Consider the following 26353-nt stretch of genomic DNA (forward strand, 5'->3'; position numbering starts at 1 on the left):
GACCTCTAGTTCTAGTCCCACCCAGCCTCAGTGGAAAAAAACTACCCTATCTATACCCTCATAATTTTGTATACCTTTATCAAATTTACCCCCAATCTTCTACAGTCTAGGGAATAAAGTCCTGACCTATTTTCAATCTTTCCTTATAACTCAGATCCTCAAGTCCCAACAAAATCCTTTAAAATTTTCCCTGTACTCTTTCAATCTTACTTACATCTTTCTTGTAGGTAGGTGACCAAAACTGCACACAATATTCTGAATTAGGCCTCACCAATGTCTTATGCAACTTCAACATAACATCCCATTTCCTGTACTCAATACTTTAACTTATGAAGGACAATGTGACAAAAGCTTTCTTTACGAACCTATCTACCTGTGATGCCACTTTCAATGATGGTGTATTCCCAGATCCCTTTGTTCCACCGCACTCCTCGGTGTCCTAACATTCACTACGTAAGAGCCACCCTTGTGAGCCCTACTGAAGTGCGACACCTTGCATTGTTTGCATTAAATTCCATCTGCCATTTTTCATGCTGGTTCAGATCCCACTGCAAGACATGATAGCCTTCCTTGTTCTCCACAACACCCCCAATCTTGGTGTCATCCACAAACCTGCTGATCCAGTTAAAATGCATTATCATCCAGATCGTTGATAAGATGACAAACAACAATAGACCCAGCACCGATCCCTGCGGCACACCACTACTCACAGGTCTCCAATTAGACAGGCAATCATCTCCTACCACTCTCTGGCTTCTCCCACAAAGCCAATATCTACTTCAATTTAGTACCTCATATTGAATGCCAAGTGGCTAAACCTTCTTGACCAACCTCCCAAGCAGGACCTTGTCAAATGGCTTGCTAATGTCCATGTAGACAACATACTAAACTATGTTTTTTCTTTTTTCAAACATGTAATATCTCATACAACAAAGCATGAGTTAGAATACTTTTTCAACAAGCAAATTTCCTAACAAACATATGGCAATCTACACTGATTGCACTGTTGACTATTACCATTAGTAACTTTTGGGCTTTTGCATTAAATGTGTACTCCAGATGATGCCATCAGAAATACTCTATTAGCTTCTTTGTTTTTGTCATTGCAAATTCCGAGCCATTATAAACTTATATATCCTTTTCAACACAAGGAGAAGAACCTTGTTAGAAAGCAGATTAAATCCTGAAAGCATGTAGCACCAGTTTCAAGGACAGTGTCAGTATACTCACTGTGAAGGACTACTGAGTAGTTTGTTGGGTTGGACTCCTGACCTCAGAATCTATCTCATTATGACCTTGTACCTTACTCCCTACCTACACTGCTTTTTCTCTGTGGCGGTTACACTTTATTCTGAACTCTGCTATTGTTTTATCTTTACTACTCAATGCACTGTAGCTTTTCATTGTACCTTCGTACATATGCTAATAAAACAAAACAATCTATTTGTGACCTGTTAGACTTCCTTACACCACTTATCAGCTTGAAAGTATTTTGTTTTGCAACATATTAAAAGCACAGGTCATAATGGTTCTACAAGAATAATGACACATCTGACACCTCATTCTGCTTTTGTTAAGTCTCTTTAATCTTACTAATTAATAAAAAAGGGGAACAATAGTGAAAAAGGATGATTTAAAATCCAAAAGAAGATAGAGTGTGGTAAACCATGTATATAGGTTGTAACTGGGTTATCTATCTGGACATGCCTGGACACATCCCTCTGCTGACTGCTCCTGTGGCTCCTCCCACAGACCCCTGAATAAAGGTGATTGTGTCACTGCTCCTCCCACAGTCCCGGATAGACATACAGCACGGATGTGGATCCATTTTACTGTTATTAAAAGCCTTTCAGTACTTACTCTACTTCTAAAGTCTTTTGGAGTATTTGATAGTGCATCAGAGAGGTAGAGAGAAAGATAGAGAGAGTAGAGAGAGAGAGAGCGCGCGAGGGGAGAGAGGGGGAAGGGGAGGGGATGGGGAGAGAGAGAGAGGGAGATAGAGAGATAGAAAGGGAGGGGCGAAGAAGAGAGAAATAATAATAAATAATGAAATAACTAAAAAATATGAAAATTTGCCATCATTCAAATCTTTATTAACTGGCTACCTGTAGGAATGAAATTGATTTGTTAAAATTTTTTGCATTCTGACCTAGAGGATGACCTAGAGCACTATAAACAAACCAGATGATAGGCAAAATTTCACTGTCATGTACAAGACTATCATTCTAATAATTTTAAAATAGTAACCAGGAGACTTGAACAAGGTGGCTGTGTGCATAACAAAGAGTGAAGTGATAGAAACCATTCTGCGTATTTTGAGAATTTGCACTCTTCCATTTGTGGGAAAATTTCTGGGATACTAATGGGGTATATATTTCCTGCAAGATTCAGACCATTCACAATATAATACCAATATTGCTTTCTGCTTACTACAAAGGCTGAATGTTGTAGATACTGAAAATCAGAAATAAAAACAGAAAATACTGGAAACATATCTGACTTGACGATACAGAACATCAATGATATTGGCCTCTGCATCAGACCCAGGCAAAGGGGCATTAATTTTAGGCAGCAGGCCTGGTCCACTATGTTTCAAATCTAAGACCTTCATTTTACAGAAGTTGGAGCTAAATTAAAGTTAAAGATGCAGAGTAAAGGAGGGAGGAGCGGTGAAGCAATCATAGAGTATGAGCAATGCAGCATGCATACAGGCCCTTTGGCCTAACAGGCCCACCTATCCAATTCCAGCTTCCTGCATTTGGCCTGAATCTCTCTAAGCCTTACTCCTCTATGGACTTATCCAAGTGCTTCTTAAATAATGCTTCTGCATCATTTATTTAACTTACTGATTAAGTCTTGTGAATTCACATTCAAATTCTTAATTTAAGTAACAAATAACAAAGATCCCAACATCGACCTCTGCAGACCACCACTAGTCACCGGCCTCCATTACAAGTAACAATCCTCAAACAGCACCCTTTGCTTCTTACCTCTGAATCAATTTTGTATCCACCTAACTAGGTTTCCCTGGGCCAGCCTACCAGACAGGACCTTGTTGAAGGCCTTGCTAAATTCCAAATAGACAATATCCACTGCCCGACCTCCCATTTTCCATTTACTTCTTTAGTAAAATCTAAATGGTTCAACAAGCACAGCTTCCCACATCCAAAGACATGCTGTATCCTCCTAATCAGATGCCAGTAGATTCAGTCCCTCCATAGCTGCCCCACTACTGGCGTAAGCCTGGCTGGCCTCCAGTTTCCTTTCTTGTCCTTGTTACCCTTTTTAAACAATGGAAATATATAAACCATCTTCCAGTCTGTAGGAGCTTCACCAGCGGCTAACAATGAAGTACATATCTTTAAAAGGAACTCTGCAGTTTCCTCTCTAGCCTCTCATGACGTCTAAATATGTATATAGTCAGGCCCTGAGAATTTGTCTACCTTCATGCACTGTAAGGCTGAAAACATCTTCTTCCTGGCTTTCAGAGCTTTCAGTAGAAATGTTTCAAAGATTTTCTACCTTCAGAAGAAACCCTCCTTGTCTCGGCCTTAAATAGGTAACCATTATTTTGGAATTGACATTTTCTAATTCTAGATACCCTTCTTGAGGAAATCAACACATTCGAAGCACCTCAGAATTAGAGTCATAGACTAATACTTTTGGCCCAATGAGTCTATGCTGATCAAGGTACTAAGATAGGTGGTGTTGTAGATAATGAGGTAGGTTTTCAAAGCTTGCAGAGAGATTTAGGCCAGTTAGAAGAGTGGGTTGAAAGATGGCAGATGGAGTTTAATGCTGATAAGTGTGAGGTGCTACATTTTGGTAGGAATAATCAAAATAGGACATACATGGTAAATGGTAGGGCATTGAAGAATGCAGTAGAACAGAGTGACCTAGGAATAATGGTGCATAGTTCCCTGAAGGTGGAATCTCATGCGGATAGGGTGGTGAAGAAAGCTTTCGGTATGCTGGCCTTTATAAATCAGAGCACTGAGTATAGAAGTTTGGATGTAATGTTAAAATTGTACAACGCATTGGTGAGGCCAAATTTGGAGTATTGTGTACAGTTCTGGTCACTGAATTGTAGGAAAGATGTCAACAAAATAGAGAGAGTACAATGGAGATTTACTAGAATGTTACCTGGGTTTCAGCACCTAAGTTACTGAGAAAGGTTGAACAAGTTAGGTCTTTATTCTTTGGAGCATAGAAGGTTGAGGGGGGACCTGATGAGGGGGATAGATAGAGTTGACATGGATAGGCTTTTCCATTGAGAGTAGGGGAGATTCAAACAAGAGGACATGAGTTGAGAGGGGGCAAAAGTTTAGGGGTAACACGGGGGGGGGGACTTCTTTACTCAGAGAGTAGTAGCTGTGTAGAACAAGCTTCTATAGAAGTGGTATTATTATTATCATCATTATTATTATTTATTCTATTGGATAGGTATATGGACAGGAAAGGAATGGAGGGTTATGGGCTGAGTGCACGTAGGTGGGACTAGGTGAGAGTAAGTGTTCAGCGTGGACTAGAAGGGCCGAGATGGCCTGTTTCCGACCTGTAATTGTTATATGGTTATAAGGTGCCCACTCAGCTAGTCCCAATATCCTGGATTTGGCCCATATCCATCTAATCGCCACTCCTCCAATTATCTATCCAAGTGCGTCTTGAATATTATCATACCTGCCTCAACCACTTCTCACAGCTTGTTCCATATAGTAACCACTCACTGGTGATAAAGCAGCTCCTCAGGTCTCTTTTAAATCTTTTCTCTCTCATCCTACATCTATGCCCACTAGTTTGGGTCACCCCTAACGTGGGGAAAAGACTGTTACTATCCACTTTATTTATGTCTTTATAATTTTAAACATTTCTATATGTTTGCCTCTCATTCTCCTACATTCCAAGAAATAAAGACCTCGTGTGGCCGATCTCGCTTCCTAATCAGAGTCTGTCTATCCAAATTATCCAAACCATCTACCCAGTAAGATCACTTCTCATTCTGCTGAACTCCAATGAACATAGTCCCAACCAGCTGAATTATTTTTCATCCACTTTTATCCCAGGGATCAACTTATTGAATCTTGCCTATACTGCTTGCAGTGGGTACATATCATTCCTTAAATATGATAATACTTGAGACTGAATTGTCAAGATGCTGTCTCACCGGTACCCTGAAGGTTGCATCAATACTTCCCTGTTCGTATTTTTTATGCCCCGTGCAATAACTGCCAATATTACATTAGCTTTCCTAATTGTCTGATGTACCTACATACCAGCCTTTTTGTGCTTCATAATACAGGTCATGTTAGTTTATAAGCGCATGATGTATGTACAGCCTGCACATATGAATGAGTATTTGGGAGACTATCTGATTCAATTTGCAGTTTGCCAGCTGGTGAGATTCTGCAGGCATTTTCTGCCCTGTAGAAATTTGATTTGCAACTAGCAAAGTGTTCAGGTTATGAACAGTTCACAGGAACAGAACTTGCACTAGGATCCCCATATCATAACAGTTTGTAATCTTACACTTTAAAAATTATAACTTGCTTTTACATTCTCCCTTCTAAAGAGGATAATCTCACATGTTCTCACGTTACATTCCATGTCCTGCCCAGTCACCTTTTCACATTAAATTATTGTATAGTAAGTTCTATGTGGCATCTTATTAAGTGCCTTCTGGAAATCCAAATAAATCACAACTAGCTCCTCTTTATTCACCTTTTATCCTCAGAGAAGTCAAGCAAATTGCATCAAACCATTTCATGAACCTTATTGATCCTGCTTAATTGTCTTTGTCAGCAAGATGCAGGAAGACCTTCAATGTTTAAAATAATATACAGGCAGTTCCCAGTTATGAATGTCCAACTTACGGACAACTCGTACTTATGAAGTGAGGAAGGAGAACCCCGTCTGCCATTTTAAGTCGGATCGCGATGCCGCCCGCCATTTTAATTAGTTGGCGTTGACACTGTGTTGAGTGTTTAACTTTGTATTTGGCTTAAGTTGTTCTTAGTAAGATTGACCCTGACCCCGACCACCAGCCCCCCCCCCCCCACCCATTCATTCCAGTCGTCTGGTGGCACAGTGAGATCAGCGCCAGGCTGGAGAATGGAGGTTCGCGAGTTCCATCTATTCACAGACCGCTCCCATGCCGGGTTGTTGTCGATCCAGTGACTCCCATACCATCTGTGCCGGGTTGATTTCGACCTCGCAACTCGACCGCTTAAAAAAAAAACACAGCCACCTCCTGTTTAAATTCCCATGAGGAATATTGTGGAGGATCAAAAACCCAAACCCAGCACAGCCCCCACTTGTCCCATTTGGCCTGTCTCAGTGCGGTGGTCTTTAGGACCCAGTGGACCTCGGGAGCCGGCACAGCTCGGGACCCACTGCCGACAATGTTTCTGTTCCATTGACTGTGTACAGTGGTCCTTAGGACCCAGCGGATCTTGGGAGCCGGTGCAGTTCGGGACTTGCCGCCCACAGTGTTTCTGTTCCATTGGTGGGAAGCGATCGCGATTGAAAATAAAGTGGAAATAATAAAGCGTTTGGAAAGAGGTGAAATGCCATCGGTCATTGGAAAAGCATTAGGCTACAGTCGGTCAACGAACAGAACAATTTTAAAGGATAAACGATAAAGTGAGAATAATGGAGCATTTGAAAGGCCCTGCCCCGATGAAAGCTACAATTATTACTAAGCAACACAGTGGTTTAATTATTGGAATACATACATTTCTTAAGTGTTTTATATGCATAGAAAGGTAAAATATATACTATATACTAAGACAAATGTTTGACAGACACTAAATAATACCCGATGTACTTGTTCTGACGTACGTGCAAATCCGACTTAAAGACGGACTCAGGAACAGAACTCGTACGTAGCCCGGGGACTGCCTGTATTTTGTTAGCAGATTTTTGTTTTAATAAAGCAATGTGCTCAGGAGCACATTTTCTGCAAGTACAGAAGAAGGAATGGCTGGTTCATTATTATGGTCTCCTGCAAGCCCTTAATTATGCTAAGAGCAACACGGGTAAAATAACTACTGTTCCATACCTAATTTATCTGCTTCTCCAGTTCCATAAGACCATAAGGTATAGGAACAGTTGCAATATCTTTTATGAACAGTTATATAATGATTGTAATATTATCTTAGGATTATAATAATCCTACTTTGCATTACCTGGTCTTTGCTAGGAAAATATCGAAGGAACAATCCAATTGCAGCTCCTGCTGCCACCCCAATGAGAACTTCAAGGAATCCCCTGAGAATATTGGAAATCATTGAACCTTAAGAAACAAGTGGAATTCAATTAATTCACTTCCAAATTAAATTATACATACCTTGAATACCAAAATTAATAGCAGAATTAGCCACATAGTTGGCACTTCTACATCAAGAGTTTTACAGCTTAAATTATATTATACATTATAATTTTCTTTCAAATATGTGATCTATAAACTATTTCCCTTGCAGTTGCTTATTTAAAATAAATGAATTTTCATAAATATCAGTAGAAAAATACAAGGCATGGCCTTAGATTTATTTTGGAGTTGGTCATGTTTCAAAAAGGAATTCTTCCCTAAATATTAATAAATGTCCTATGTGATAGTTGAATAATTCTCTTCTGTTTAAAATTATAAATGCATTATTTTAGATACACATATTTTGAAAATTACAAAATATAATCACCCTACCCTCAATACTGAGATAGAAGTATTTAAAATTATGAGAGCCATAGACAGGGTAGACAGTCAATTTTTTCCCCTCAGGATGTATGTGTCAAAACTTACGAGAGTAAGAAACATAGATCATGTGGACAGCCACAGACTATTTCTCAAGGGGGGGGGGAGCAGAGTGGTTAATATGAGGGGGCATAATTTTATAGTGATTGGAGGTAAGTATGGGGGATATCAGAGCTAAGTATTTTACACAGAGAGGATTAAGTGTTCGGAGCGAGATGCCAGGGGTGGTGGTAGATACATTATGGACTTCTAAGAAACTCTTAATTAGGCACATGGATGATAGAAGCACATAGGAGGGAAGGGTTAGATTGATCTTATGTAGGTTAAAAGGTCAGTGTAACATCAAGGCCGAAGGACCTATATTGTTCTGTAAGGTTCTATGTTCTATGGCTTTTAGGTAAGAGGGGGATGTTTAAAGAAGATTCTTGAGGCAGGTTTTTTTACATAGTGAATGATAAGTGTTTGGAACATGCTGCCATGAGAAGTGGTGGAAGCAAATACGATAGCACGTTTAAGAGACATTAGACAGACAAATGAACAGGCAGGCCATAGGGGTATCAACCACATGCAGGTAGGTAGGGTTATCATAAATTGATATCACTGGTCAGCAGAGTCAATGTGACGCTCTGTTCTTGTGCTGTACTGTTCAATGTTCTAAAATTGGGCAGTGGTTTTAGTGAAATTGGGAGCAGTTTTACGGAGTGATGGTAAATTGGTTTATTGCTGTAAAATGTACCAGGATATGGTGAAAAACCTTTCTTCATTTTGTACCTTTTGTCATTAAAAAAAATTGTATAGGTATATGGACAGGAAAGGAATGGAGGGTTATGGGCTGAGTGCAGGTAGGTGGGACTAGGTGAGAGTAAGCGCTGGGCACGGACTAGAAGGGCCGAGATGGTCTGTTTCCATGTTGTAATTGTTATATGGTTATATATGCCACCCATACAGATCATTTCATCACAAATGTGCATTGAGGCAGTGCAAGGGAAAACAATAACAGAACGTAGAATAAAATGTTACAGTTACAGAGAAAGTGCACTACCCACAAATAATAAGATGCGAGGCCATGACAAGGTAGATTGGAAGGTTAAGAGTCTATCTTATCATACAGGGAGTCTATCTTATTGTATGAGCCATGCTGTCTGTTTTGACATTTATTTCTTATGTCATATGAAATCTAATCCTTTCAGTGTAATATCCAGCTTATAATACACAGGTTGCCTTGTGTTTTTACCAGCCCGCTGTGAATGTTCAGTCAATGAATACAATCAAGATTGAGGTCGGTGGATTTCTGGACACATATGCCTGAATCAACAGTTATAGGGATAGGTGAAGGAAGTGAAATTAATACAGAATTTTTTCCATGATCTTATGAATTGCACATCAGACACGAGGGACCAAACTGTCTGCTTCTATTCAGTCTATTCTTTTGACCTTGTTTATACCCCTCCCACTTATATCTACCCTTTGATACCCCACTGCCCTATGCAACTTTGATGGCTTTTAGTTCCTTGGTCCCAACAGATCCATTTTCATCAAAGATGTTCAATTGTTCAATGCCTCCATCCACACCATGGTGGTCTTATGGTTCTTCACTTCTTTCAACATAGAGGAAATGAGCCCTGGGGCACTTCAGCCATGATGGCAGGGCAGACTAGAAGATTAAGTAATCTTCTTCTTTTCCTATTTTGTTATGTTCTTAAGGAGCAGAGGACAAATCAGCACCCCCCCCCCCAACCATTATCCTCATTCATATGGTTAAACTTGTTCTTCCTTCGAATAACTTTACCTTTCTTCAAATCAAAGGCAGAGTTACAAGAACTTACATAGGCCCAAGCTATGCCTATTTGCTGCCTACATGGAACAGTCTTGGTTGACGGGGTTCTCTCAACCACATCCTGCATTACTGCCCTCACTCTTTCCCCTTCTATTCAAAGCAAGATTGGGGTTCCAACCTTCCATTCCACCAGCTTCCACATTCCATTGAATTTCTGCTATCATCATGAACATAAACCTGACATATCTCCCTTTCCTTCCCCTTCAGCATTCCAAAGGGAGTGCTTCCTCTCTCATCCTGGCCCACATTTCTATCTGCATCACTTTAAAGGTCAAGAATAAATTGGTTAACTACCTATAATTCCTTTTCACTAAACCTCTGGTTTTTCCTGGTTACACTGAAAAGTCCCTCTGATTCTGGCCTCTTGCACATAAGCACCAACAACAACCTGGAACAGATGTTCTGGGATTTTATGCCCAATATCCTCTAGTTTTGACAGTCTGTTTGTTAGACATTAAAATACCATTGTCGTTTGCATGGTTTGATGCTATATAATGCCCAATCAAATTTCTGTGAAACGTTTTGGGATATTAAGTTTTAAGACACCATATAAATACCATTTGAGAACCCCTGCTCATCCAGATCCAAGACATCCTTTTCCTGTCACAACTGAATGCTCACATTGAGCCAAGTTATTTCAGCTAACACAGACATTAGTTGCAAGTTTCTGCAATTGATCACAGCTTTGTCTAGTAAAAGAACAATAAGCAGCAGAAAACACTTCCACACAGTGGGCTAACGATTTCCTCCTCTGTCAGAAACCTGGGGAATAACGCTGAAACAGCAATATTCTGAAAAAACAGAAGGAAGCAATGAGTCAACTCTGTGGCCAACAGGTACCCAATTTGAACTGGTAAGCAGATTACAAAAAAGTGGTCAATATTTATCTAAGGTTTATTTAGTCCAGGAAACCTCTTGATATCAGAGATCTTCTTCTTGACTTTGGCGTGCCATATTTACCAATAAATTAGACTTTCACACACATACATGTGGGGCCCGTTTACAGAGCAAGTGTGGATGTTCAACGTGAAGTAGAGATCGAGCATATAATTCCAAAAACCTAAAAGCAAGGTATGGCTGTTGCTGGATGCCTAAAATAAAATCTGAAGGTGCTAAAAACACTGCAGGTTAAGCAGCAACTAACAAACTTAGCTGAACTGAATATGCCTGGACACTTTTGAATTTTATGTGCTGTGTTTTTTGTTTCTTTTGTTGCCGTATGATTTTTTTTGTGCATCGGTGTGTTGATGTTTTTCTTTGAACAGGTTCTGTGGTTTTCCCTTCTTTTGTTTCATGGCTGTCTGTGGGGAAGGTGAATCTCAGGGTTGTATACGTGCACGTACTTGATAATAAATGTACTTTGAATAATCATGACCTTCCAGAACTGCACACGTTAAGCCAGATGTGGATTGACCAACTTGTTTTTTTTTAAGTTTATATAATTATCTCCCCGCTGTTATATTATGTCCCCTGGTTAATGTATAATATAATACATTTTTACTTTTTTGTGTGACTGTATGTTTACTTGTTAAATTATATGTGTGATATATACCTTGTGCTATACATGATTGTTGGTCCTGGAGGAACGCTGTTTCATTTGGCTGTATTCATGGGTGTTATTCTAGGGGTGCATGACAATTAAACTTGAACTTGAACCTGAACTGATGAAGTCAAGTATCCCATCTGCCTTTTTAACCACTGTAAACACCTAGCTATGTGCTATGTTCAGAGATCTTTCACCATGCTGGTGAATTACCTCTACACTCTCTCCAACATGTTTATACCTTTCCTATAGCATCATGACCAAGACAGCCCATAATACTGCAAATGTGGTCTAACCAGTATTTTGTAAAGTTGCAACATGGCATCCCGACTTTAATATTCTATGCCCTAGCCTATGAAGGCAAGAATGCCTTACCCATCCCCCCCATTCCCCATTTACGTTGGCATGCTGTTCCACATTCTCACCTCTCTCTGACCGAATAAGTTCCCCCTCATGTAGCCCTTACACATTTCATCTTTCACCTTTAACCCATGACCTCTAGTTGTAGTCTCACCCTAACCTCTGTGGAAAAAGTCTGTTTGCATTTACCCTATCTATATCCTTCTATCAAATCTCCCCTCAATCTTCTACATTCTAGGGAATAAAGTCCTAACCTATTTAGCCTTTCCCCATAAGTCAGGTCCTCAAGTCCCGGCAACATCCTTGTGAATTTTCTCTGCACTCTTTCAATCTTACTCTGTACCTTTTCTGTAGGTAGGTGACCAAAACTGCACGATACTCCAAAATAGACCTCACCAACATCTTGTACAATTTCAACATAACATTCCCACTCCTGTACTCAATATATTGATTTTTGAAGTCCAAAGTGCGAAAAGCTTTCTTTATGACCCTACCTGTAATGCTATTTTCAAGGAATTATTGATCTGTATTCTCAAATCCCTCTGTTCTACTGCAATCCTCACTGCTCACTGTGAAAAACCTACTTTGGTTGTTTCCCCAAAGTGCAACACCTCCCTCTTGTCTGCATTAAATTCCATTTACCATTTTTCAACCCATTTTTCCAGCTGGCCCAGATCCCACTGAAGACTTTGATAGTCTTCTTGGCTGTCTACTACATCTGCAATCTTTGTGTCATTTGCAAATTTGCTGATCCCGTTTACTACATTATCATCCAGATTGTTGATATAGATGACAAACAACAACAGACCAAGCACTGATCCCTGCAGCATACCACCAGTCAAGGGCTTCCAGTCAGAAAGGCAACCATCTACTACCACTCTCTGGCTTCTTTCACGAAGCCAACGTCTAATCCAATTTACTACCTCATCTTGAATGTCAAGCGACTGAACCATCTTAACTAACCTTCCATACAGGACTATGTCAAAGGCCTTGCCACAGTCCATGTAGACAACTTCCACTGCCCTTGCCTTCATCAACTTGCCTGGTAACTTCCTCAAAAAACTCTATAAGACTAGCTAGACATGATTTACTACACACTAAGTCATGTCAACTATGTCTGTCTATCCAAGTACTTGATCAGTCCTTTAGAATACTTTCCAATAACTTTGCCAAAACTGATGTCAGGCTCACAGGCCTATAATTTCATGGCTTATTCTTACAGCCCCTCTTAAACAATGGAACACCAGCTATCCTCCACACCTCACCTGTTGCTAAGGATATCACTGCTAGAGCCCCTGTAATTTCTGCACTAGCCTCCCACAGAGTCTGAGGGAACACTTTGTCAGGCCCTGGGGATTTGTCCACCCTAATTTTCCTTGAGACAGCAAACTCTTCCTCCTCTATAATCTGTATATGGTCTGTGAACTCACTGTCACATTGCCTCACAACTCCGTTTTTGTTCCCAAGTAAATACAGATGCAAAAAATTAAAGATTTCCCCCATCTCTTTCATCTCCACACATAGATTATCATTCTAATCTTCCAGTAAACCAATTTTGTCCCTTGCTATCCTTTTGCTCTTAATGTATCTGTAGAAGCCCTTATGATTCTCCTAGTCTGCCAGGGGAATCTCATGTCTTCTTTTAGTCCACCTGATTTCTTTTGTAAGTGTTCTCTTGCATTTCTCAGGTACCTGATTTGTTCCTGCCTGCCTAAATGTGCTATACACCTCCTTTCTTTTCTTAACCAGAGTCTCAGTATCTCTTGAAAACTAAGGTTCCATGAACCTGTTATCCTTGCATTTTATTCTGACGAACATACAAACTCTGTACTCTCAAAATTTCACATTTGAAAGGCCTCCCATTTATCATGTACACCTTTGCCAGAAAGCCTATCCCAATCCATACTTGTCAGATCCTTTCTGGTTCCATCAAAATTGGGCTTTCTCCATTCCTATCCTTTTCCATAATTACCTTGGCATTATGATCACTAGATGCAAAGTGTTCCTCTACACAAACTTCTGTCACCTGCCCTATCTCATTTCCTAATAAGACATCTAGTATTACACTTCTCTAGTTGAGATTTCTATGCACTGATTAAGGAAACTTTCCTGAACACATTTGACAAACTCTTTCCCATCCAGCCCTTTTATAGTATGGGAGTCCCAATTAGTATGTGGAAAGTTAAAATCACCTGCTATCACAAACTTCTGTTTCTTGCAAAAGTCTGCGATCTCCCTACAGATTTTTTCCTCTAAATCCCATGAATTCTTGGGTGAGCTATAATATAATCCCATTACCAAAGTCATTCCTTTCTTATTCTGCAGTTCTACCCATAAAGACTCACTAGATGAGCCCTCCAGTCTGTCCTGACTAAGCACTGCCGTGACATTTTCCCTGACTAGTAATGTCACCTCCCACCTTTAATCCCTTCTGCTCTATCATATCTAAAATAACAGAACCTTGGAATATTGAGCTAGTTCTGCCCCTCCTGCAACCAAGTAGCTACAATGTCATAATTCCATGTGCTGATCCACCCTCCCTTCTGAGCCATAGAGCCAAACTCAGTGCCAGAGATCTGATCACTGTAGTTTTCCTCTGCTAGGCCAGGTATCCAAAGTGATATACCTGTTGCTGAGGGGAACGGCTACAGCGGTACTCTGTACTAGCTACCTATTCCCTTTCCCTTTCCTGATGGTCATCAGTTACTTGAATCCTGCATCTATTATCTCTCTGTATATTTTCTCTATCAATTCCTCAGCCTCTTGAATGATTTGAAGTTCATCCAGTTCCAGATATAATTCCTTAATAGAGTCTGTAAGAAGCTGCAGCTAGATGCACTTGTTGCAGGTGTATCAAAGACACTGGAGGTCTCCCTGCCTTCCCACAACCTGCAGGAGGAGTATTCCATTAACTTTCCTGGCATTTTCACTGTTCTAAATGTGCAATAAGAAAGAAAGAAAGAATAAATAATGAAAATAAAAGTCTACTTACAGTCTACGCCTCTTGTTGAAGCCTTGATGAGCCAACGCCTCAACTCCCTACTCACACAATGGCCGGTCTGCTTAAACCTAACTTATTTTTATTGAATCTTGCCAAGTGCCTAATTATGCACAATCCAGTATCTCCTCAAGAACTGTGGCACAGAAAATGCACCAATTGTCCCTGCTCACTTCTTTTAAACTATCTCTCCCTCTGCGCAATCCAATGACTGAAATCAGTTTGCTCTTGTCTGAGTTAAATTCCATCTATCAATGCCCACCAAACTTTCCATCTGATCCATATCTTGCTGTGGGATTAGATATTCTTCATTTTCCACACCACCAACAACTTTCATGTCACTCACATACACACAGTTGCAAGAAAAAGTTTGTAAACCTTTTGCAATTACCTGGTTTTCTGCATTAATTACTCACTAAATGTGGTCTATTCTTCATCTAAGTCACAATAATAGACAAATGCCGAAACCAATAACAAAAAATTGTACCTTTCACGCCTTTATTGAACGCATTTTTTTAATCATTCACAGTCCAGGCTGGAAATAGTATGTGAACCCTTGTATTTAATAACTGGTAGAACCTCCTCTAACAACAATAACCTCCACCAAACATTTCCTATAGCTGCTGATTAAACTTGCACAATGGCGGTGAGGAATTTTAGACCATTCTGCCATAAAAACTGTTTCAGTTTATCAATATTTCTGGGATACCTTACGTGAACAGCCCTCTTCAGGTCAAGCCACAGCATCTCAATCTAGACTCTGACATGGCCATTCTAAAACATTAATTTTCTTTTCTTAAAACCATTCTGTTGTTGATTTTCTCTAGTGTTTTGGAACATTGTCTTGTTGCATCATCCATAACTTCTATTAAGCTTCAGGTGATGGAACACTACCCTGACATTCTCTTGTAAAATGTCTTGATATAATTTTGAATTCACTGTTCCCTCAACAATTGCAAGCTGTCCAGGCCCTGAGGCAGCAAAGCAGTCTCAAACCAGGATGCCCTTTCCACCATGCTTCATGGTTGGGATGAGGTTTTGGGATGATGTTGGTATGCAGTGCCCTTTCTCCTCCAAAAAACACTTCTCCAAAAAAGTTCAACTTTTGTCTCATCTTTCTACAGAACACTGTCCTAGAAGCATTGTGGAACACCCAGGTGGTCTTTTGCAAACTTGAGACGTGCAGCAATGTTTTTATTTTGGAAAGCAGTGGTTTCCTCTGCGATGTCTTTCTTGATCACACCATTCTTGATCAGTATTTTTCTTATAGTGGACACATGAACAGAGATTTTCTATAGTTCTAGAGAGTTTCTGCAGGACCTTTGCGGTTACCCTTGGGTTCTTTTTTACCTCCAGCATGCACTGATTGGAACACCTAACTCCAAATAGCTTTTGTCGAAGCTCAGAGGTTCACATACATTTTTGAACCTAGTCTGTGATTGTTTAAATGGTGTACTCAGTATTGACGAGAAGTACAATTGTTTGTTATTAGTTTAGGCAGACTTAGAAGAAGATCAGACCACATTTTATGAATAATTAATACAGAAAACCAGGTAATTGCAAAGGGTTTACAAAATGTTTCTTGTAACTGTGTTCATCATCTGCTTCATTCATATCCGAATGGTTAATATATGTGTATCACAAACAACAACGGCCCCAGCTCTAATCCCTCAGATTATCATTGATCACACCAATCAGGCAAGCAGCATTCAACCATGATACTGTATCTCCTATCACAAATTTTGAATCCAATTAACCAGCTCACTTTGGATTTTGCATGCCTTAAAGATAAAGATCCAAGGTGAACTGGAATGTGATGTATTAACTTAAAATTGTGCTTGTATCCTCTGTTTCATCTTAAGTCACAGACTTTATGATACCAGACCCCATTTTAATAATTTTAGGAACTTCTGCGAGGTCAAATAAATTCCAGGCTACCCAGCAACAACTCCTGACCTATAGCATACTTAATGGAAAGAAACTCATACTGATATTCTGGAAAAAGGAGGAAGCTCCATCACTCAGACAATGGCTGGCTGCATTAATGGATACTCTGCATCTACAGAGGATAAGATATGTTATCAAGGATAGACTCAAGGAATTTGAAAAAACTTGGCAACCATTACTGTTGTATTTAGAAGAGACCGACAGCTGAACTAAGTGTGGAGGGCGGTAGGACCCAACCAGCACATACGGGAGGGGCAAGGGGAGGGAAGGGCTGGGAAGGGGAAAGGAGGTGGGGTGGTAGTGTTTCCTTTTCTTTTTGTTTGTTTACTATACATACATTCATTTGATTTTCACTATGTTGTTATAAGAAAGAACAGAAAAAAGCATTGTACTTTAGGACATTGTCTGTTTTGGTTAAACTGATGTTGCTTCACAATAAAAACATTTGAAACAAATCACAGACTTTATAAAGTCTGTCATGGACAAGTGTGTCACCACAATATCAGTTAGAGTCGACCCTAACCAGAAACCTTGGATATACCAAGAGATCCTCAATCTACTGAAGGCCAGATCAATGGCATTCACTGTGGCAACCAAATACAAGAGATCCAGGTACGACCTCCAGAAAGCTATTTCACATGCGAAGTGGCAATTCTGGACTGAACTGGAATCAAAGAAGGATGCTAGACAGTCATTGTTGAGTTTGAATGCTATTACCTCCACAAAGTAAAACTAAGTAACATATGTGACAACAAGGTTTTGCTCCCAGATGAGCTCAATACCTTTTATGCATGCTTTGACCAACAAAACATGGAAGTACCTTCATGAACTACCACAGACCCTGACGACCTTGTGATGTTAGTCTCTGAGGGCTGACGTGAGACCATCCTTCAGGAGGGTGAACCCACGGAAAGCATCTGGTTCAGATAGTGTACCTAGCCAAGTACTGAAGACATGCTGATCAAATGGATGGAGTGTTCTCTGATATCTTTAACCTCTCACTTTGGCAGTCAGAGGTACCCATCTGCTTCGAGCAGGCTTCAATTATACCGGTGCCCAAGAAGAACATGGTATACTGTCTCAATGACTATTGTCCAGTAACGCTTACATCCACTATGATGAAGTGCTTTGAGAGGTTGATGATGAAACATATCAACTCCTACCTGAGGAGCAACTTGGATCCACTCCAATTTGCCTACTGTCACAATAGTTCAATAGCAGATGCCATCACATTGGCTCTGCAGATGTATATATCAGAATATTCTTCATTGCTTACAGCTCTGCATTCAATACCATCATCCCCTCAAAACTAATCGATCAGCTCTAAGTCCTAGGCCTCAATGCCTCCTTGTGGACCTGGACCTTCAATTTCCTCATTTGCAGACCCCAGTTAGTTCGGAATGGTAATAACATCTCCTCCATAATCACGATCAGCACAGGTGCACCACAGGCTGTGTGCTTAGCTCCCTGCTCTACACTTTATACTTATGGACTTAAGGCTAAGCACAACTCCAAAACTGAATTTAAGTTTGCCAGGAAACCACTGTCATTGGCCAAATCACAATCATTATACAGTGGGGAGAATGAAGTCCTGGCTGAGTGGTGCCAGAATAATCTCTCACTCAATATCTGCAAGACCAAGGAGCTGATTACTGACTACAAGAGGAGGAAACAGGAGGTCCATGAGCATATGTTCCCTCTAATTTCTTTTGCAGCTACGCGGACCAACCATTGCTCTGAGCAGGAAATTGTTACATGGCCTGAAAGCTGCGTGATATTTTAAATATTTTTTGAAATATGCATACTTTAAATATTTGGAATGAAAATTGAAAAATCACATACTCTTGATTTTATTTATTAATTGAAGGGTATAATGAAATGTTCAACTTCTAGTCTGTTTCTGGATTACGTTTGATTGAATTCATAAGACTGAATCCATGTTCACAGTCAGCACTAGAAGCTTCAAATATTCCAATGATGTCAGCAGGAATGGACAATTCTTCAAATTCTTTGTTTATAAGCACATAGTTCAACATATCAGTGATTTCCTTAATTGAACCAAACTTAACTCTCTCAGAAATGACAAATTTGAAATCACAGTATTACTATGATATTTTTGAGGCAACACTTTTGTCGTGGTTTGTAATAGTAGCTGAGTATTTTTTGTCAGTCATAAAACATTCTCTTTTCTAAATTCAAAATTGGTTGTATTTTCAATAGCAACAGGGTCAAAAGCCTGTCATTCTCTTAACTCATCATCAGGAAATCTATTATTCAAGTGACTGCATACACACTGAATGAATCAAATAACAGGCACATAATTGACATCAGTAATTATAGATACAAGCAGATCTTTCACTTTGACACTCCAATAAATAGTATTGCAAAGATACTGTGACTGTAATTTGTCAGCGTTTGTGCTCAGTGGGCGGGTGGTTTACTGACGATGAGCTACCGACTACCATTCACTGTTTATTGTTACAATTTGTAACAGTGTAACTTGAAACACTGACAATGTAGATACATTGAAGCTCTAAAATGGTTCAAAGTAAACTTTATGGTATGATTACTATTTAGAAAATTTATGGAGTATGTTCATTAACACAATTAATTATAGAGTATCCCACAATTAAATTAATATAGATTTCAAAATTCTATTAGTATAATTTCAAAATTATGTTACCATTTCATTATATAAAAAAAAATTCCAGCGGCATGGCAACAAAGGCTATGTACTGTGTAGCGGTGTGCCTGTGTAGCCTGCAGGGAACAGTGTCCATTAGCTAGTCCTCATTGGAGGATCAGAGCTCAAGAGCGTCAATGACTTTAAATTCCTCACCATCATCATTTCAAAGAGTCTGTCTTGGATCCATTAAACAGCAGCACCTCTAATTTTTTTTAGAAATGTGTAAAGATTTGGCATGCCATCTAAAACTCTGACAAACTTCTATGGATGTGCAGTGGAGAGTATAGTGACTGGTTACATCACAGCCTGATATGGAAACACCAGTGTCCTTGAATGGAAAAACCTGCAAAAAGTAGTGCATACAGTCTAGTACTTCATGGTACTTCCCACCATTAAGCACATCTACAAGGATAAGTGTCGCAGGAAAGCAACGTCCATCATCAAGAATCTCCATCATCTGGGCCATGCTCTCTTCTTGCTGCTGTCATCTGGAAGGAGGTACAGGAGCCTCAGACCCACACCGCTGGTTCAGGAACAATTAATACCCCTCAACTTGACTCACCCTAACACTTAACTGTTCCCACAACCTATGAACTTACTTTCAAGGACTCTTCATCTTTTGTTCTCGATATTTATTGCTTAATTATTTATTATTATGTTTGTTTTTCTATTTATAGAGTTTGATATCTTTTTTACATTGGTTGTTTTTTCAGTCTTGTTTATAATACAAAGTAAATTCATTATCAAAATATATATATGTCACCATATACTGTACACCCCTGAGATTCATTCTCTTTTGGGCATATTCAATAATTCTATAATAGAATAATAACCATGGTAGAATCAATGAAAGACTACACCAACTTGGGCATTCAACCAGTGTTCAAAAGACTTCAAACTGTGCAAATACAAAAAGAAAGAATTAATAATAAATAAATAAGCAATAAATATTGACAACATGAAATGAAGAATCCTTGAAGGTGAGGCTATTAGCTTGTGGGAACGTTTCAGAGATGGAACAATTGTTGTGAAGTTATCACCTTTGGTTCCAGAGTGTTATTTCATTCATGTGCCTTAATGTCCCTAATGTATCTGCCTCTACTAACACTCTGGGCAGCATGTTCAATGCACTCTTCACTCTCTGATTAAAAAACCCTCTCTCTAACACCCCCTGACTAATGAAAGCTAACAAACCATTTGCCATCTTAACCACTGTATCAACTTTGAGCAATCTGCCCTTAAGTTTGACCTTTCAAAGTGTATCGCTGTACACTTCTTCAGATTGAACTCCATTTGCCACTTCTCAGCACAGACCTATATCCTTTCAATGTCCCATTCTAACCTATGACAGCCTTCTACAGCCTTACTCAACACCAATAGCCATTATTCGAGAGTTTGGGGCTCTATATGACCTTTGTTTACAGCTGACAAGTCTTTGTTTAGTATAATAACATACCTGATGAAAAAGCTATCCCAAGACACGTGTTGAAGCCTGTAATAGCCAGGATATCATCAAAGCTGCCTGCAGCCATTAGTAGTGTTGGGATTCCTTTCTCAACCCCATAGCGTTCTTTCTGAAGGAGCAACATACATGGGACAACCACAGCAGGAGATACTGCACCAATCACAAACCTGGAAAGAGGAAAATAATAACATATAGAGCATTTAATAAGTTAAAAACTTATATTATTAACATTAAAATAATGTCAACCTGATTTCTGGGATGGCTATAAGTGTTTTTTAGTCCCTTGAAAGAGATTCCACAATTGATGAGACCTCTCAATTATCTTACGTTGTAAAAACATCAGCATAAAACCTAACATTATGTTCAGAACAAACACATCTTAATCAGAACTAATCACTGACAACAAGAAATAATGTGGACATTTTGTCAGGCCTTGGGCATTTTATAAGGAAGGCATAGAGATGAGAAGAAGGGGATAGTGAACCTTCAGAATGCTGCAATTGTGAAGTTGTGAAATTGTGAAGGCTCCATTGCTAAATGTATGAATGTGAAAAGAGATCAACATATTTTTTAAAGATATTAAGGGAAGTTGAGAAGATGGGATATGTGTACGAAGATGCTTTATGTAAAAGTTCATGATCTCACTGATTATGAGCAGACACAAGGGACTGAAAGTCCTTCTCCTGTTCTTACGCTCATAGACAACAGTCGACCACTTAACCCACACAGTTCCCCCTTGCCCCCTCTACTGTTTCCCCATCTACACGTAAATGAGGAGGTGATGCCGCTCATATTTTTTGTTGTCTGAAACTAATGAAGACTAAGCAGAAACAAGAGAGCTGGCTGAGGATTAAGAGGTATCTGTTGTTGTTCATACCTTCCAAATGATTTTTATACAAAACTGTGAAAACTACAAGATCCTTTATAATTTTAAAGACAAACAGGATTGCTGGAAGAACTCAGCAGTCAAGCAGCATCTGTAACAAGAGAAACCAGTTAACATTTCTGGTCAGAGACCCTTTCTCAGCTCTGAGGACTCTTCCCCAAATTTTGAAGAAATGTTAAACTGTTTTTTTTCCTTCCATAGATGCTGATATTCTGGCTGAGTTCTTACTGCATTTCCTTTTTGCTTTAGATTCCAGTATCTGGAATTTTATTTGTTTCCCTTTAATTTCATTGCCTTTAATAATCCCCCACTATTTCAGTTTTCATTTATATTAACAAATTAAGAAAACTTCGATGCCACAGCCAAAACAGCTCACCAATTCCTCTACATGGTAAAGTGGCTAAAGAAATTTGACACATCCCATTTGATATTTACCAATTTTTATCAATGCACCTTAGAAAACATCTCATCTGGATGCATCACAGCTTTGTATTGGCAACTACTGCTCTTGACCGCAAAAAAACTGTGGAATTTCTTTATTTATTTTTAAATTTAGAGATACAGCACAGAATAGGCCATTCCAGCCCTTCGAGCTGTACTGTCCAGGTACCCCGACAGCCCCTATTTACCCCTAACCTAATCATAGGACCGTGGGAGGAAACCAGAGGACCTGGAGAAAACCTACCTATTTCACAGGGAGGATACACAGAGACTCCTTACAGAGGATACCGGGATTGAACTCTGAACTCCAATGCTCTGAGCTTTAGTAGCATCGTGCTAACTACAATGCTACTGTAATGCCTAGTTGAGTTGTGGACACATCTTGGCACATCATGGAAAACATTCCCCTATTTATGGATTCTGTCTATACTTCCCACTACCGCAGGAAAGCAGAAAACGTAATCAAAGATTCCGATCTACTGTACCCTAGACATTCTCTCTTCACTCTCCCCCCATAAGGCAGAAAGTACAAAAGGCTAAAAGTACATTCTACCAGGCTCAAAGACAGCTTCTACCCCGCTGTTATGTGACTATTGAATGGTTCCCTAATATGACAAGATGGGCTCTTAATCTCACAATCTACCTCATTATGACTTCACACCTTACTGTCTACCTGAACAGCACTTTTCCTGTAACTGTAACACTTTATTCCGCCTTTTATTTGTTTTATTTTGTTCTATGACAATGTACTGTGCAATGATCTGATTGATATGAACAGTATGCAAGAGCTTTTCACTGTATCTTAGTAAATGTTACAAAATTGAATTATTTCATTACAAGCAAAGCCATTATAAAACATAACTATACTTCAAAATTTAAACTAATATTGTCCATTAAGTATTTCATGACACGTGCTTTTTCCATCATAAACCTCTAAAATTCTACAGGAAACCATTACTTGGTTTCTGAGCTAAGTTCTTAAGCTTTTACTTAAACAGAAAAGCAATTATTACATTAAAAACCACTTTACTGGAACATAAATTCAAGTGTCTTAGAAAATTATCTGGAAGTTAGTATTTGTAGCTTTCACCCATTCCAATTTTTAAGAGGTACTTACCCCAGAATAAAACTCCAAGACCAGGGCAACTTCAGTAGGTAGTGTCCAAGAACAGCACAAACACAAGCTTCAACAAGACAAGGGCCAAATGCCAGCCTAAGACATACGGCCTTCAACTTTCGAAGAGCCTAATAACAAAAGTATGTGTTAACTCAAATAGAAAAAATGTCATTTTATCCATAACAAAGTCAATGGGCTTAATATTAACCCTCCTAGATATGGTCATACTCTTGCTGTTGCTTCAGGCAACATGGCTGTCAATCAGAGCCCAGAGAACTCCTTAACCATGCCTTGTGATCAGGGGCTGCTGGCAGGCAGCACAGTTGGAAAGCAACAATCATACTAAGGTTGCATGAAAAAAATGAAAAGGAAAATAAAGAAGACCTGAATATTGAGGCTAGGCTGTAAAAACATTTAGTAATAAAAGTAAATGCTTAACTCAAAATAAGAGGGTTGAAATATAGGGAAGTAACTTAGCTGCAATAAATCTGAAATACTGGATGGATGGTATTCATAGTACATAAACTTCAAGGACAAATCGAGAAAAAAAGGTGAAAGGGATTCTAAACTAAAGGTTATTAATAATGTTACGTGAAAATGAAAAGCATTTTACTCCTAATGTTTAAAATATGAGAGGATGGATGGTAAGTCTTCTCCACAGGATAGGCAGGATAGGGAAGTCCAAAACTAAGAGGCATAAACTTGGGGAGGGAGTTAAAAGAATCTGAGAACCAACATTTTCATGCAGAGGGTGGTGAGTATATGGAATGAGCTCTCAGAGGAACAGATTGAGGCAGGTAATATAGTATCATTTAAAAAGCACTTGGATAGGTTCATGGAGATGAGGAGCTTAGAGGAATATGGACCAGATGCAGGAAATGAGGTTGGCATGGACTTATTGGGCTAAAGGGCCTGTATCCATGCTGTATGACTCCATCACTTTAAATAGATACCAGAATGAGTTGCTAAAATCAGAATGAATGAAGAATCTCAGTTGTTGAAAATATGAAAATATCAGGTTTCAAATCAGTTTCTACTAATGATTATCAAAGCAATGATGAACACAACAGTATTAATAATTGTTGGACATAATAATTAGTAAAGAAACAATGATACATGTCATCTGGCTGAGGACTGCTCAAAGAGCAAAGAGATCTGTCTCCAATTTTTCAGCCTTTTCTTAAGTAAACTGCACCATGAAAATTGAGCACAATCAATGCAATATCATTGTTCAAATATAGTTAATTTTGTCTTCATAAAAGGCATAGAAAACCTCATGAAAAACAGAACAAATACAGGTCTCTAGTGAATGAGGAGCTCAAGGTAATTAGAATTACTAAAAGACTAATACAGAAAAAATTAATAGAACTTAAAGGCAATAACCACCCAGGACTTGATGACCTGTATCCTAAGGTTTTGAAAGAAATGGACTTGCAAATAATGGAAGCACTAGTTACCATCTTACAAAATATCAAAAAAAGGGAGCTATAGGTAGTTAGCCTCACATCAGTAACAGGGAATATTCTGAAATCTATTTGGAAATGATAGCAGGGCAGTTGAATAATAATAGGATTTAGCAGTGTGAAATAAAATCATTTTCAGCAATCTGAAGTGTCTTGAAAATGTAACTAGCAAAATAGGTAAGAGTGAATGAGTTGATATGGTACATTTTGATAAGGTGTCACACAAGAAATGCTTACTCAGAATTAAAGCACTGTATGGGAAAGGGGTGATATTGACAATGATTAAGAATTGGTTAATGGACAGAAGATAGGATAAGAATAACTTGTAATTTTCAGGTTGGGAGGGTGTAACTAGTATTGGGGTCCCAGCTATTCAGAACTTATATTAATAATTTCAATCAAGAGATGAGTATAATACATCCTAGTTTTTAATAACTTTAAGCACAGTGGAAGTGTGAAGAGGATGAAGGAAGCTTCAAGGGTTAGAAGGTGGGTTAGTGAATGGGCATGGCAGATGGAACATAATATAAAAAATGCTAGGGCACTCACTACAGTAGCAAAAGCAGAAAAGCAGTGGATATTGCAAAGTTCTGGTGTCCAGAGGGAAATTGGAGTCCTAAAACATAAAATGCTGAAAGTAAATATAGTGATAATTAGGAAGGCAAAGAGTCGATTCATCTTTATTGTAAAAGGATTTGAGAACGTGTAGAAGCATCTTGTTGGAATACTGTGTACAAATCTGGACCTCTACCCAAAGAAATACAGGGTCTATAACAAGTATTCACCCCTTGGAAGTTTTCAGGTTTTATTGTGCCACAACATTGAATCACAATGGATTTAATTTTGCTTTTTTGACACTGATCAACAGAAAAAGACTCTTCCGTGTCAAAGTGAAACCAGATCTCTACAAAATGAACTAAGTTAATTATAACTATAAAAGACAAAATAATTGACTGCATAAGTATTCACCCCCTTTCAATATGACACACCAAATCATCACTGGTGCAGCCAACTGGTTTTAGAAGTCACATAATTTGCTAAATGGAGATCTGTTTTGGGGATCTGTGTGGAGTCAACATGTTTCAATTGACTGTAGTAACAACTCTGGAGGAGTTACAAGCTTCAGTCACTGAGATGGGAGACACTGCAGATACAACTGTTGCCCGGGTGCTTCACCAGTTGCACCTTTATTGGAGAGGGGCAAAGAGAAAGCCACTGTTGAAAAAACTCACACAAAATCTTAGCTAGAGTTTGCCTGAAGGCATGTGTGAGACTCTGAAATCAGTGGAAGAAGATTCTAAGGTCTGATGAAACCAAAATTGAGCTTTTTGGCCATTAGACTAAATGCTACATTTGGCATAAGCCAAACACCTCACATGATCAAAAACACACCATCCCTACCATGAAACATAGTAGTGGCTGCATCATGCTGTGGGGATGCTTCACTCTAGCAGGCCTTGGAAGGATTCTGAAGGTAGAGGGTAAAATGAATGCAGCAAAATACAGGGAAATCCTGGAGGAAAACCTGATGCAGTCAGCAAAAGATCTGCAACCTGGGAGAATATTTATTTTCCATTAAGACAATGAACCCAAGCATAAAGCCAATATTACATAGGAATAGCTTAAAAGCACAAAGTTAACATCCTGCAGTGGCCTAGTCAGAGTCTAGACCACCCACACAAAATGCTGGAGGAACTCAGCAGGCCAGGCAGCATCTATGGAAAAGAGTACAGTCGACGTTTCGGGCTGAAACCTATCCTAATGAAGGGTTTCGGTCTGAAACGTTGACTATTCTTTTTCATAGATGTTGTCTGAAACGTTGAATATGCTCTTTTCCATAAATGTTACCCAAAACGTTGAATG

General features: G+C 39.1%; 1 protein-coding gene across 11 annotated transcripts in view; it reads right to left on the reverse strand.

The window, feature by feature from the left end:
• LOC132391847 (sodium/hydrogen exchanger 9B2-like) overlaps positions 1-26353 on the reverse strand; it is a 204951-nt gene that overhangs the window by 38684 nt on the left and 139914 nt on the right. For all 11 annotated transcript variants that reach the window (XM_059965538.1, XM_059965534.1, XM_059965535.1 and 8 more), the window contains 3 exons: positions 23028-23155; positions 20575-20750; positions 7185-7291 (listed from right to left, as the gene is read on the reverse strand). In XM_059965538.1, coding sequence (XP_059821521.1) covers positions 7185-7291; positions 20575-20750; positions 23028-23155 — 411 coding nt within the window. The remainder of the gene's footprint in view (positions 1-7184; positions 7292-20574; positions 20751-23027; positions 23156-26353) is intronic.

The sequence above is a fragment of the Hypanus sabinus genome, chromosome 3, assembly GCF_030144855.1.
Source record: "Hypanus sabinus isolate sHypSab1 chromosome 3, sHypSab1.hap1, whole genome shotgun sequence".
Classification (NCBI taxonomy): Eukaryota; Metazoa; Chordata; class Chondrichthyes; order Myliobatiformes; family Dasyatidae; genus Hypanus; species Hypanus sabinus.